General features: G+C 31.0%; 2 protein-coding genes across 2 annotated transcripts; one reads left to right on the top strand and one right to left on the bottom strand.

The window, feature by feature from the left end:
- Nucleotides 1-1,765: 1,765 nt before the first annotated feature.
- Nucleotides 1,766-6,513, bottom strand: LOC106670387 (dihydrolipoyllysine-residue acetyltransferase component of pyruvate dehydrogenase complex, mitochondrial). Its single transcript, XM_014400678.2, has 8 exons — nucleotides 6,355-6,513; nucleotides 6,009-6,296; nucleotides 5,778-5,951; nucleotides 5,521-5,714; nucleotides 5,277-5,439; nucleotides 5,086-5,219; nucleotides 2,319-2,441; nucleotides 1,766-2,019 (listed from the first exon to the last, which is right to left on the bottom strand). The coding sequence occupies exons 1-8, from the start codon at nucleotides 6,433-6,435 to the stop codon at nucleotides 2,016-2,018; spliced, it is 1,161 nt and encodes a 386-aa protein (XP_014256164.1). The 5' UTR covers nucleotides 6,436-6,513; the 3' UTR covers nucleotides 1,766-2,015.
- Nucleotides 6,514-11,582: 5,069 nt separating this feature from the next.
- On the top strand, nucleotides 11,583-13,033 carry LOC106670606 (sentrin-specific protease 8). The gene has a single exon (XM_024227443.1). The coding sequence runs from the start codon at nucleotides 11,909-11,911 to the stop codon at nucleotides 12,554-12,556; it is 648 nt and encodes a 215-aa protein (XP_024083211.1). The 5' UTR covers nucleotides 11,583-11,908; the 3' UTR covers nucleotides 12,557-13,033.
- The last annotated feature ends 2,120 nt before the right edge of the window (nucleotides 13,034-15,153 follow it).

Here is a 15,153-nt window from a genome sequence, read left to right on the forward strand (position 1 = left end):
ACACACTCACGAAAATAAATTCATTGCATAATAAGAATCCCAGTACACAAACAAAACATATACCAAGCACTACATACTATAAAACAACCCTCTTTTCCTTAAAAAAACTAAGGTTGTTGAGTGAAACTTTTATAATTCTATGAGTAGTATAATTATTCTATACGTATTCTTAAATATTACAAATATTTTAACTATACAACTTTTTCTAAACTCTCAAAAGGGTTAACCTGTTTAATTGTTATAGTTATTGCTTTGAAGATTATATTTGGAAAAATTTAATTATTTTATTGTTACATATAACTTCATTTAAAAGACCTTAGAGTTTGTCCAACCTATACAAAAAGTTTATATTTGAAAATAAAACTAAAATGATAGGATGTCAAGTTTATTTTTTAGTTATAGGTTTTTTTTTCTTTTTTTTTCTTATTATCTATGCATATTAGCCATGGTGACGAATTCTTATATATGTGTTCAAATTGGGTTTGAATAATAATAGGGGGTAATAGGTTCCATATTTTCTCAATATGAAATTGGCAGAGCACGGCAGAGAAGATGCTAAACCTGAAATGATCGCGGGTCGTGCCAAACTGTCGATTTTTAAAAAATTTCCAAACTAGGTTTGAAATACGTCAAATTATAATTTTATTTCCTTTTTACCCCATTGACCTAGTTTTCCAAGTCATCAAAGGCAATTCCCTCTCTGCATATTTTCCTATCGATGTTGGTGTTCCTCAGGGTGGCGTTCTGGCCCCATACACTATTCCAGGTGTAAACAGCTTACATCCATCACATTCCCAAACCACATTACATTTTCAGACAACATAGAATTCAGTTCCACTCGATCCCTCCAACACCACACACTAGAGTATTGATTTAAAAAGATAAGAATAAAATTTAACATAGACAAATCCTCCCACATAACCTTCACTCTCTGTAAAAAGTTCTCCCCAACAGACAATTTAATAATATTCCCCTCCCAACTACGTGCGGTACCTTGGACTGTACGACAAATTCCTGTAAGAAACCCTCATACACAATATACAGCTCGTGTACCACATTTTGACAAATGTTCTGATTTACTTCTCAAAAATAAAAGGCTGCTTTACAACACCATGGACTAAATGACGGGAAATATGAAAATATACCTAACATTCCAATATCCACCGCATTCAAACTGCCCGATCCTTACTTCTACAAAAAATACTAGATGCTCCATTTTCTGTAGCACATGCAGACTAAAAATATTCCTTTCATTCAAGATAAAATCCGTACCTGTTACTACGAAATTCACAATTTCAACATCTAAGTTGGAACTAGTTATTGAACTCAATAATAATAAAAAAGTAAAAAACAAACTATATTCCCTCTGGAAGAAAGTGATATCCTTGCCCACATATTCTGCCGCATTTTGTGACAGCTCCATATAGAACACAGTATTGCTTCCCGCCACAATCACTTTCTCTCATTTTGGGATGCAATATTTGCATACAGATTTTTATTTTCAAATGCTTTGTTTCCTTAAGACAACAATAAATCATGCATAAATAATATATTTTCATCAATCTTTACTAGATATTTTTGAAAGCTAGATTTGCGTTATTCAAAACTGTAAAATCACTTGTTAAAATTTACAATTGCATGAAATAGAAAAGAAAATATGCAAGAAATAAAGCTCATTCAGAAAAATATATATTATATTGATGCATAGTAAAAATTAACAATTTTATACAAATTAACAACATTAACATTGACTCAATAAAAAGGATTAACAGAAATACCAAACAAGCTTTATTTTTAATAATCAATATAAATACCACTTGTTTACTTATACACAAGCCTACGAGTATTTGAAACAAACATAAAATCTAGTTTGGCATTCATGAGGCAAGATCTGCACTTTCACAGTCTGGTTTCTTTTTTTTGACGAAAGTAGTCAAAGTCATCGCTTGTGCATGTCATTCTAGTTGCAATCTCTTCTTTTTGAACGAAAGAATTTTTTCAATAGCCCCAAATAATTATCTGAAACAATAAATAGAATTACAAAATAACTATTTATTTTTTTAATTGTTATATTAATGAATTTATTTATTATTTTGTTTAATAAAAAGCAGGTTAAGTTGAAAAATTAGTGTTATGAATGGAAAAAGAACCCACGACGTCCCGTTCTTGACATTAATTGTTCAACTTAACCACACTTTGCATAAAAATAATATTCCAATTAAAATTATTACTCTAGTTAATAACCAACTAATATATATATATATATATATATATACATAAATTTGTATTATATTCTAACAAATAAAGAATATACGAACAAAAGCATTTTATGGGGATCTTCTATAAATTCCCTAAAAGCTCGCAGCCACTGAGCAGCTATAGCTCCATCTACCACTCTATGGTCAGCAGACAGCGTAACAACCATAACGTTTTTAACTACCCTAAAATACAAAACAAAATATAAATATACATACATACATAAAAATATACATCATACATAGAATAAAATCAAAAAATTTTTTTTTTTAAATAAAAGTCAAATTTGAGATGTTTGTATAAAGTTGACGGTGGATATTGGTCCGTAGTTTTTTTGACTTTGTATGAGGAAATACAAGAAGTTCCTCACTGAAATTTGTTAGCTCTTTTGTGCGGCTCCTTAGAAAATATTTTTTGGGAAGAATTTTGGAAAAATGAGTCCAGAGAGGAGTCGAACCAGGACTACCAAATTTTCCTGTTCCTAATAAATTACTTTTAGGCTTATAAGCCTGGGGGGAGGGTAGAAAAAAAAGAGGTGAATACAAGTGCCTGAGAAACAATGTAAAAGAACAAATAAAACTTGTTTTATAAAACATATGCAATTTCCTCAAATAAAAAATACAACTATGTACAGGTCACACTTTTAATATTAATACATTACAATTAATTAAGGTTTTTAGTTGAGATAAAAAAGTGAATGGCATGAGCGGGATTCGAACCCACGATCTTCGGCTAGATATGCCGCTGCTCTACCACTTGAGCTATCGTGACCTCGATCCACTCGGACATCAACTTCCCATCTCAACCCCACCTTTTGAGTTTTCCCTCCTTTTTGCCATTTTTCAAGGAGGGAAAACTCAAAAGGTGGGGTTGAGATGGGAAGTTGATGTCCGAGTGGATCGAGGTCACGATAGCTCAGGTGGTAGAGCAGCGGCGTATCTAGCCGAAGATCGTGGGTTCGAATCCTGCTCATGCCATTCACTTTTTTATCTCAACTAAAAACCTTAATTAATTGTAATGTATTAATTGGTCAAGTGGACCACGAAATTAGTGAATTTAATATTAATTTTAATTTAACGTACAATTTTAGCCAACAAATAATTATTTTTGGAGAGCCTTGCCAAAATTGAACAAAATGATTCAACAATTTCAGTGACATTAAAACCAGCAAGTGTAGAGTGTAGACAGACCCAGTCGGTTCAACAGACATTTTGTTTCTACGCTTTTTGTCACATGATTTTTTCCCCCAAAAAAATCTGTATTTGATTGTTCGATGGTTCGCAATTTCTTTTCCATTATTATTATTATTAATTTTTAAGGGCGTTATTTTATTTTATTTTATTTTTTTTTGTGAAATTGTTGTTGACAAAATTTATATTAAATTATTCATTATCAATGTGTTTGGTGTTCCTTGTCCAGTTAATAATAATAATTCCCTAAATATTTAATTTAAATGTGTGATGATTAGTGACCGTTAGTCGATAATTATTCAGAAATCGTGAGATGCAGTCTGGTGTGATGTAGGTTTCAGAAAAACATTTTCTTTATTGTGCCAACGTTTCGATCTTTATTGAGATCATCTTCAGGGCCTGGGATTTACAAACAATGTTTAAATTTAAAAAATACATATAGGATGTGGAAAAACTAAATTGTTGAAAAATTAGATTATATGAAAATGGTTGGATTTTGTCACACTTTTCAAAAACATGTTTCATATTTGATCATTAAATAAATTAGATTATATGAAAATGTTTGATGTGTGGAATGTGATGTGATGATATATGTATGTTATCTATATTGAAAAAAGTGAATTTATACAATGCAAAATATATTTTTTATATTCATTCAAAGAATTTCTACTCACTCAAAGTGTTTGTTTTCTGTGTAATTGTGCCATTCTTGCATGTTGTGTTGAGAGTGCCAGTGAGATATTGGTGTTTTATGTTTATATACGTTGGATTTTGAAAGGGTGGGGAAGGAAGTCAGTATAGAAAAGACATTTTTGTATAAGGCGTCGGCTTCTTTGAGGTGAAAAGAGCCGACGAAGGGAAAAAAAGTTGGTAATGGTTCGGCCAGATTATCCTTTCAGGATTACACAGACGGGGTTAAATAGGAAAAGGAAAGCTAAATTGTTGAAAAATTAGACTATGTGAAAATGTTTGATGTGTGGAATGTGATGTGATGATATATGTAGTTTAATTTAAAGTACTGCGGTGGCCATTTAACTTGTTGACACCCTAGCAGTTCTGTGTCCAAATCCCGATAACCCATAGACTCTTGTTGAGAAGTTATGAAAATGTAGTTTTTGAACAAAAAGCCCATATGTAAATAAGGGCTGCCGACGCCATTGCCTTATAGTGATGAGCGCCGTGTTAACGCCTAAACCATTGAGGCCACTGATGCCCCACAGGTTATTTAGTTAAGTTATCCTGTATGACCAACTTCACCCCCCCCCCTACATGTAGTTTAGCAAATGTTTGCTATCTTCTGTCTCAAGGAATCCAAGTGTCGAAGATACTTCTGAGAAATGTTGATATTCGTATGGGTATTTTTTGCCCAAGTGCTTCAAAATTTCAACTTCTGAACGTAGCTAACCAAATACAGAGGTTTACTTTTTCCTATTGTGTTATTTTTGCCGATATTACCATTTATCTGTCTCTCTATCTACTGTTCCTTTCTTTTTTTTGGAGAAAAAGTACAACAAATCGGTTGAAAATTTGGCACATTAGGCGTCAAAATATGCACAAAAAAGAAACATAATTAATTTTAAAACACTACAAACTTATGTTACATTGCAATAATTATATCCAGTGAAACTTTAAATTTTACCCGACTTTGTTGACAGGTACAAATTTCTCATGACTTGATCCAACTCCCAAGATGCAGGTCTGTGGAGGATTGATTATAGGGCAGAAATGAAGAACGCCATACATGCCCATATTGGATACAGTTATGGTTCCGCCCTGTTGGCATTAAAACAATTAAAATTGAATAGACGTACATCACTGTATTTGATTTACTTGATATTCCTGCGGTTGCAGAGTCCCATCTCTGGCTTTTTTAGATAAAGTTTTGATGTTTTCGCTTATTTCAATTAAACCTTTAGTGTCTGCTCCAAAAACGATGGGAGTTATCAAACCGCTTTTTATGCTCACAGCAACACACACATCAACAGACTTATATCTGTAATTGATTAGAAATATAACATTTAGTTCAAGGCTGAAATGTTTAGTTTATAATCTTTTGTTTTTTATAATTTAATACCGTCTAATGACTGTTTCCAGCCAAGCAGAATTGGCTGCAGGGACTTTCTTCGTTGCAAGAGCAGTAGCTTTCACAACAAAATCGTTAACTGTCAATTTAAGTTTTTCTTTTTCTAAAACAGCATTCAATTTTGATTTTAATAACAGAACTTCATCCATAACACATTCGACACTAGTGTAAAAATGTGGAGATATCTGAAATTACGTTTAAAATATAATTGTCATAATTACATGGTATATATAATATATTTAAAATACTTGTTTAGATTGTAGAAGTTTTTTGGCGATTGCAGATCGCATTCCAGATATAGGATGATCTTCGTAAGGTGGAAAAGTGGCACTCTGTAGTTGTTGTGAGACTGTTTTGTCCTTTAACATTTGCAAGTCTGCAACTTTCACCGAACCATAAATTCCGCTTCCTTTACCAACATCCTACAAAATCCAAATGATTTTCTTCATGAACACAACATCTGTTTAAACAATAAATACCTCCAGCCGTAAATTTTTCTTTTCTGCCAAATTTTTAGCCATCGGGCTGGCGTACACTCTTCCCTTTTCAGTCAAAGCTCTTGAAGTAACAGGAGCTGGAGTGACAGGAGCTGGAGTGGCAGGAGCTGGAGTGACAGTGGAAGGAGTAGGAGTTGGCGGTTGCGGTGGTGTTGATGGTGTTGAAAGAGTCGGAGAGACTGGCATTTTCGGCACAGAACTACCACTTTTATCTTCAAAATTGGCAAAAGATCCAATGTCTGTCTCATTTTCACAAATCACACATACAGGCTAAAATACAAAACAGATTGTAAAACTGACTCGATAATTTTAAATTATACAAGATTACTTTTCCAACAGGAACATCTTTGGTACCGGCTGGAACTAATATTTTGGCCAGATATCCCTCTTCTGGTGTTTCAAACCCCATGGTCGCCTTATCTGTTTCAATTTCAGCTAATAAATCACCGTCGTTTAATTTTTCTCCTGCAATAAAGTTTATTTGTAATCAAAACATTTGCACTTTTCAGTGCTGTTTCTTTTTTGAAAAATAACCAAGCATCAAAAATCATTGACAGATGAGTCAGGTTTTATTTTCAAAAGTTATACTATGTTATTCATCCTCCATACTCCCTACAAAATTTCTCATTTCCTCCATGAAGTTTTAATTAAGTATGGTTTATTAAAATTCTTTTCTCTGATCTTAGAGCATTGTTTTCTATAAGTATTTCTTTTCCAGAACTGCTTGACAAGTTTAGGAAAGTTCCTTCAAAATACAAAGCTGGATTGTCATGATCAGTTTTGCCTATTATCTACATTCATTAAAAAAAAAAAAAAAAAAAAAAAAAAAAACCAGTTAATGGTTTAAAGCCGTAAATATCTCTTTTTGTAATCTCAACTATATAAAGATTAATTTATTGAAAAAAGTTATTCAGTAATATCTAAATTTGATATTACAAATAATTTATAACATTACATTATTTTTATTATCAGGAAAAATCTATTTTTAAAAATCAAACTTGTGTAAACCATCAAAAGACAATCACGAAAAAATTAATTTCACAGTGAGTACTTAATGAAGTGGTGATTAAAATCCAATTTTTCTCTTAGTCTGAATCACATGTACCATGAATGACATTGATAATGCTCAACGCAACTCTAATCTCTCACTCAGACACTAAAGATAAATGAAATTAAATTGTTAGTAAACAAGCAAAGCACGATATCCATTTACACAGCGGAAAAAAAAAAGGAACAAAGATAAACTGTACCAACAATATTAAAAAATGTAATGTTTACCTAAAATAAATACAAAAATATTGTTTTTATGTACATCTTTCATTTAAATTTAAATTGATTAAAGACAAAATTCACCAATAGTTCTATCTGCGCTTTTAAACATTATGTGACCAATTAATTCTTATTTGTTTAATTTATCTCCCATAAAATAAAATATATTTTATCAAACTGTCAATATTGCTTATGCCTATTGATAAAAAAAAATTTGTAAGAGGCTGTAAATTCTTCACTTTATGTTATGAAAACGTCGCAATAATTTCGAATGTCTTTTCAAAAGGGAACAAGTTCTGATCGAATGAATAAAATCTTGGATCTGCAAGTTCAAAACCGATTTGGATCAGAGGTCTAAAACAAATGATAAAAAGTTTGATGTACCCTGGCTAACTCATTAATTCCAGAGTCAATATAAAAATTATCCCTAAAGAAACATAACAGCACATTAGGTATCACAATTAATTGAGAAAATTAAGGAAAGAAAAACTTATTGGACTGTTATCTAAATAATCATACAAATGAAATGATTAACAGGCATAAACCTATCTGCAGACTCAGATAGGTCAGAGCAAAGATAAATCTTCCTCATTGATTGTCATCAATTGAAGGGCCCAAGGAGAAAACGAGTGACCATGAGTTTCAATTTTATAAGAGACATTAAACAAAATTTCCAGTTTCCTAGACATTTATCTAACAACATTAACACCATAATTTTTGAAATTGCATCTTTCTCACCATTTTTATGTAGATATCTTAAAACCACATCCATCGACCAAACAAATGGCGTGTAAATCTCAAAATCAGAAAAAATTGACTCATCGATTTTCCTCTGGACCTTTGAATTATGAAGTCACAAAATGTGTTTTAACATAATAGAAATTTTAAACACCAAATAGTGCAATCCTGGGCTTGAGGAGATCTCTCAAAACCAAGACCTCGATGTTTTGATGCTTCTGAGATACTGCTGAAACTTCTACCAACCACAACTACATTAAGCCCTGCCATCAAATAAATAAATAGGTAAAATAGAGAAGATAAACTTAAGGAGAAAGAAGTTTGAAAAATATAAAAATCTTCTGGATTAAAAGGAAGCTGGATTTTATTAATTTTCGTTTCTTTCGTTTAAATTAAAAAATAAATAAATAAATACGATCAATAAGACCCAAAAGCAATTAGGAATGTCAGTCAGAATATTTAATCTAGAGGTAAAAATCTACTGAGATACTACTGAGCCAGGGGCTTCACCTAACCAAACAGATTTAATCCCTGACATCAAATAATTAGATCAATGCATAATGATGAAGTGGAATATAGACAAAAAACAAGGATTTTGACCTGAATATAAATTAAAAGCTTTGTTCCATCACTTTTTACTTCATTTCCATAAATTATGATTTAATAGAGGCAGTTTCGACTGTGATTCCATCCGGTGAGCTTTAGCCAAAAAGTAAGCGTCCTTGGGTCAACAAATATCAAATAGAAGCTGAGTTCAATCACTTTTCACTTCATTTCGTTCATAAATGTTACAATTAGACCTAATCATAAACTACGATTTATTACAGATTGTTCATTGAATCTACAAGGTACAAAGCTACAGAGAGGCTATTATGACTGGAATTCCACCCAGCTGACAATCCAAACAGATCAACCTATCAGACGGACCTAGTAAAGTGAACAAGTGTTCGGTCAGTTTGATACAACTACACAGTTGTCTGAAAAATAATTGATTTTATCTGCTAGGTTAACTGGAAGCTGAGACATTTTTGACTTCATTTCCTTCTATTTAAAACAAAAGTCAAATTGAACACTACGATCAACAACAATAAAACCTAATCTACTGTAGAGCCAGGTATCAGTTGAAAAACTGATAAATGAAAAATACAAAAAGATAAGCAAGAAATGTCAATAAATTTAAACTAATATTACATTATATTATTAAGATTATATGAAAGACACTCTGAAGCTATAGAGGTACAAGCTGTTGTGACCGGATCTATGCAGCTGACATCAAATGTATAAATAGATAAAGAAGAAAATAATGAATTTTGTCTGGAAGATGATAAAACAGAATATAGTTTGAAAACCAAGGATTTTGTGACAGGAGAAACAAAAAAAGCTGAGCTCAATCACTTTTCGCTTCATTTCCTTCTTAAATAATACCGATTAGTTGTTACAAATTAGATCTAAACATAAAATATGATTTTTTAGGGACATACTCTCTACGTACAAAGCTAAGGTTCTATTATGATGGGAATTCCATCCAGCCGATAGTAGACCAACCCCCGACATCAAATAAAAATAAATAATGAATTTTGTCGGCAAGATGAAATGGATTTGGATTTATACGGGCTCAAATCTGCACATGTATGTACATATGTGCATACAAACATGTGCTGAGTTGAGCCTATTTGCTTTTCGTAGTCCACCGGCAATGCTTTGCTACAGTAAACTGCTGGCAGACTCGAAAATCACACTCCCGGTGTAGGCAGTATTCGGTCAATTTGACACATTTACACCATTTGTTTGAAAAATAATTGACTTTATCTACTAGATTAACTGGAAGCTGAGACATGTTTGACTTCATTTCCTTCTATTTAAAACAAAAGAGAAATCGAAACTTCTAAATACTACCGATCAGTAACAATAAAACCTAATCTATAGTTGAGCCAAGTATCAGTTGAAAACCTGATAAATCAGAATACAAATAGATAAGCTAGAAACTTAAGAATTACATTATTAAGATTATATGACAGACACCCTGAAGCTACAGAGGTACAAGCTAAAGACATGCTGTCGTGACCGGATCCATGCCGACAACAGATCAACCTGATATCAAATATACAAATAGATAAAGAAGAAAATTACTTCATTTCCTTCATAAATAATACCAATTAATTGTTACAATTAGACCTAATCATAAAATACAATTTATTAGGGAGTTCCTTGAACGTACAGGTACAAAGCAATGGAGGTGCTATTATGACTGCGATTCCATCCAGCTGATCAAGCATTTGGTCAGTTTGACACATTTGCACAAGTTGTCTGAAAAATAACTGATTTCATCTACTAGATTAACTGGAAGCTGAGTCATTTTTCACTTTATTTCCTTCTATTTAAAACAAAAGAGAAATTGAAACTCCTAAATTCTACCGATCAGGTACAATAAAACCTAATCTATTGAGACAGGTATCAGTTTTTCAGCTGATAAATAAAGAATACAAATAGACAAGCTAGAAATATAAATAAATTTAAACTAATATTACATGAGATTATTAAGATTATGAGTCACTCTGAAGCTGAAGTACAAGCTACAGACATGCTGCAGCTACCGGGATCCATGCAGCCGACAATAGCTATTATGACAGAGATTTAAATCAATCCATAATTAATATCAAATAAATATAATTCAAACTATGCTAAAAATTACATTAAAATGGAAATATGTATTGTTATGTAAATTTTTAATAGATGAGTCAATTTAACTAATTTTTGATGTATTTTTCTACAGTATGTAGTATCAGTGTTAATTCGAAATATCAAATGTTTTGAATTTTTTTTTTTTATTGTCAGAGAAATCTCTAAAATGATTTTAAAGGAAGAAAGCCTGAATGATACAGGAGAAATTAATCAAACATTGGTTTGATTGACATTGATAAGGGATAAGAAAGAATTATTTTTAAAGTGTTGGAAAAATCAGGTCAAATTTTATTTCTAGCACAAAGAAATCTTGTGATCTGGCTATAAGCCGGTCGAGAATCAGTTGTCATTACCTGTACCTGTTTTTGAGATAAGAGATTCGAATTTGGTCGCAGCAAACGGTTGATAAGAATTTCGATAAAGCCATCGGCCTTCGGCACACAAATAATCCCTTTCCTCGTAATCCGGCGAATGACATGTTGTTTCGGAAAACGGACGAGCGAGACTATACGGATCCAAATAAATAAAAATTCTGCCGATTTTCAAAAATCCAACACCGACCGTGCTTTAAAAATCAGCTTTTAAAAAAACTACCAAACCTAAGCCAACGCAGGCTGAATGTTGACTAAAGGTTATCTATTTTCTCGGAGCAATCATGCGCGAGGTAAAATTTGAGGTACTTTCTAAAAAATTACAAACTGAGAGGATTACATTTAATAAAAATAATTACATCATTTGAAACGAACCATATCGTTTTTACACTTAAATTTAATCTATAATAAAAAAATTAATATTATTTATAAAAAAAAAAAATTAACCCTGATATTTCTTTTTTTGCAAGTGTTTTATTGTTACTACAAAAACAAATTTGACTTATTTAATGATAATATTCAGCATGTATATCATTTAATAATGATCAATTTTCTAATTTAGTATGTTTAGTATGTTGCTCCTCTTAGTTGTTTAGTAATAGAGGGATATAGATGTCACATGAGTTTGGTTTGATATGGTACAGCTGTTCTAAGTTGAAGACTTCCCACACAAAACAAACATTTTTAACAAACCTTCAAAAGAGAAGAATCGGTTAAAATGATTATACGAGGAGAATGAAAGGTTTTTAGTTGAATCGAGATGGGATTTTTATGGATGAAGGTGTAGAATGTCGTGACCTGAAGGTGTAGCATTTTTATAAGATGAGTTCTAGAGGTGAGACAGTGGTTTTGAGCTACCATGACACTATAATTTATGAGTCGGACGTCGAATTGCTCGAAGGTCCTCATTGGCTTAACGATACCATAATAGGATTTTATCTTGAGTATTTAGAAGAGGAGGTTTACGGGAAGACAATGTTTTGTTTCATCCGGCCAGAAGTCACGCAGTGCCTCAAGCTTTCGCCATTGTCCGAGTTCCCCGTGTTCCTTGATCCGTTACAGTTTAAGGATAAGAATGTCGCTGTGATGCCGTTAAACGATTGCGAAAACCCCAATACGCCTGGCGGTTCGCACTGGAGCCTTTTGGTTTTCTGCAAGACGGTCCGTACGTTCTATCACATCGACTCGTCCAAAGGGTCCAACTACAGCCCTGCTAAACTACTTTCAGCGAAGTTGTCTGAATACCTCGAACTGAACGGTGACTACGAATTCAAAACGCTTAACTCCTTACAGCAGACCAACTCATACGACTGTGGTGTCTTCGTCCTCTGCAACCTTGATAATGTTCTTCAGCATTTGTTCCGTCACAATACTCTGGATACGTTGGATACGATCAGAGAATACCAAGTAGCAAGAAAGAGAAATGACATCAAGCAGTTGATAATTAATTTAGCAAGGCATAAATTATAACATGTGCTTTTTGCTTTAAAATCACCACTAACTAAAAATAAACTTTATTTTGCTAATGAATTTTTATTTTATTTCTTTGTTCTGATTTTGATTTATTTACATTTTAATTGTAGGTAATACTAAGCATTATTTTTAACAGCATAGTACATTATTGATAGCTATAAAGCTTGAAAAAATGTAAACTCTAAAAATATGTTTATTCTAACAATATATTTAGATAAAAAATGTTTATGTGTATTTAAATACATATTAAACCATACATATATATATTTTTTTTAATAAAAAGCAAAAACTCTGTAGCTTCTGTAAAGTAAAGAATTCAGTGGGTGTTACACTGCGTCCGATAACAATTATTTTCTGATATTTTCTTGGTTAATACAACAAGTCTTTTTTTGTATACTTTTGCTGAATACATGTCTAAATTTCCTGAAATTACGCTTAAAAGAAAAATAATAATACATATTTCATAAATCGTCATTTGTGTTTTCATCTGCTGACATATTTTTCATTAATTTCACTCTACAATACAGGCTGCTCGCCTCACAAACTTTACCAGTGAATTTCACATTTCCAGATTGACAAAAAAGTTCGTATAAACCGATTCTCAGCCCTTTCACAGATCGACTAACGGTCACTTTTTTTCACAGATATTCAACATTTTATGTTGTTTTTTTCCCTACTTATGGTTTTCATCATAAATCTACTCATAGGTCTTAAATACATTTTTGGAAAGAAAAAAAAATCAAAAAGAGTTAAATTTTCCTTAAAAAGGCACCTTTCTAGAATTTTCAGTTTAATTTTGGGTTTAAAAAAAAACGCATTGTATCAGGGGGGAGTGCACTGAAAAAATTTGTTCCTTTATATTCAATAAAAAATATTTTTCTGATTTCTGTCGTGATAAAAATTCAGTTTATCTAGGATTGCTGGGGAATCTAGAAATTAATTTGAAAATAAAAATATTTTCAATACTTTATTTTGCAGCTAAGATCTGGAATATTGATGTATGATTTAGTGTAAGCATGATTTATCATTGTGACAGTCTAACTTGAAATATAATATGAAAGAATTTATATCAGTATAGTAGTGCAGATTCCAGATGACTATGGCAAATTCATGAATTATATAGATGCACATAGCAAGAAGAATTTTTGAACTGGCAGGTACTTTGGATAAAGAAACCAAAAATTACCAAGCAAAGGCAAGATTACTAGCAAAGTTGACACCAAGATCTCTTCTAATAGAAGTTGGCTTGGGTAAATCTCAAAGCTTTTCAGTTTGTTCGCATAAGCCCAAAAAATTGAAGTAACAGTCTTTTTATATTGTTCTATTATTTAGTTATTCACGTTTTAGAATAATACTGTTATTATATTTAATTTTTATGTTAATAAAAGTAACCGACAACTTTTGTATTATTACAAATTTATGGGATTCTAGGGTAAGCAATTGCCAAAATAAAAATCAATTAAAAGAATGTTATGATGACATCATTTAATTACCATAATTATAATAAACAGTTTTTTTTACAGTTTTTTCTTATAATATTTATTTTATTTATATAATAAAATTAACTCTTTCTCTCTTACATAAATAGAGAGCTTTTGCTATTATCTGTTCTATTTCTTCTCAATCAATAATCAATTCATTGTAAATGGCTGTCAGTTTAATTTTTAGTATAAAATTTGTGCATTTTGGTTCAACATAATTAGGCTAGCAAGTGTATTAAATGAAGAAGTTTATATGAAATTTGTCAAGATTTTAATTGCTTCCAATTGGGTCGCAAATTTATTTTATTTATTTATTTTTACTGATTTTAAATTTTACAGTTTTTGAAAGGTTGTTTTTTAATTTTTTTAAAAAATTTTTTCTTTTTAAGAAAAATTAAATTGAAAGATCTTAAGGGCAACTTTGTAAAGAAAATTTAACACTCTTTTTAATGCTTTTTTTAAATTTTATTTCCCTAAACTGCAAATTTTAAGACCAAGTAGATTTGACGAAAATTGTAAAAATTATGGCTGTTATTATATTTCATTTTTATGTAAATTAGCAATTAACAAAATAAAAATCAATTAAAAAATATTACTAGATTAATTAATTAACATAATTACAAGTAATAGTTTTTTAACTGTTTTTTCTTATTATACTATTTATTATTATTTCTATAATAAATTTAACTTTCTCTCTAAAATAAATTGAGAGGTTTTGTTATTATCTGTTCCATTTGTTGTCAGTCTATAATTGTATTTGTTGTATGTCAGTTTTAATTCTTTATTTTCTAGCATAAAATTTTTCCATTTTGATTTAATGTAATTAAAGAATAGGGTATACCGCTAGAAAGCAAATTAAATGAAGAAGTTTTTATAAAATTTGCCAAGCTTTGAATTGTTCAAATGGGGTTGCAAATTTAGTTTTTTTTACAGATTTTAAATTTAACAGTTTTTGAAAGATTTAGTGTTTGTTAAATTGAATGTTCTAAAAGGGTGCATTCTTAAAGAAAATCTAACACTTTTCACTTTTTTAAATTTATTTATTTAATTTTTTTTAAAGTGTTTTTACATATTTTTTCATTTACCCTAAAATGAATATTTCAAGACCTACAA

This window comes from Cimex lectularius, unplaced genomic scaffold (genome assembly GCF_000648675.2).
Source record: "Cimex lectularius strain Harlan isolate CLEC.00 unplaced genomic scaffold, Clec_2.1 scaffold86, whole genome shotgun sequence".
NCBI classification, from domain to species: Eukaryota; Metazoa; Arthropoda; class Insecta; order Hemiptera; family Cimicidae; genus Cimex; species Cimex lectularius.

Bases quoted from the DNA above. Each gene is read 5' to 3' on its own strand.
- LOC106670387 (XM_014400678.2), bottom strand. From the start codon at position 6,435: ATGGGGTTTGAAACACCAGAAGAGGGATATCTGGCCAAAATATTAGTT. The intron at 6,297-6,354 runs GTAATCTTGTAT...TTTGTATTTTAG, and splicing joins AAGATGTTCCTGTTGGAAAA to CCTGTATGTGTGATTTGTGA. The intron at 5,440-5,520 runs GTATTAAATTAT...AATCAATTACAG, and splicing joins CTGGAAACAGTCATTAGACG to ATATAAGTCTGTTGATGTGT.
- LOC106670606 (XM_024227443.1), top strand. From the start codon at position 11,909: ATGAGTTCTAGAGGTGAGACAGTGGTTTTGAGCTACCATGACACTATA.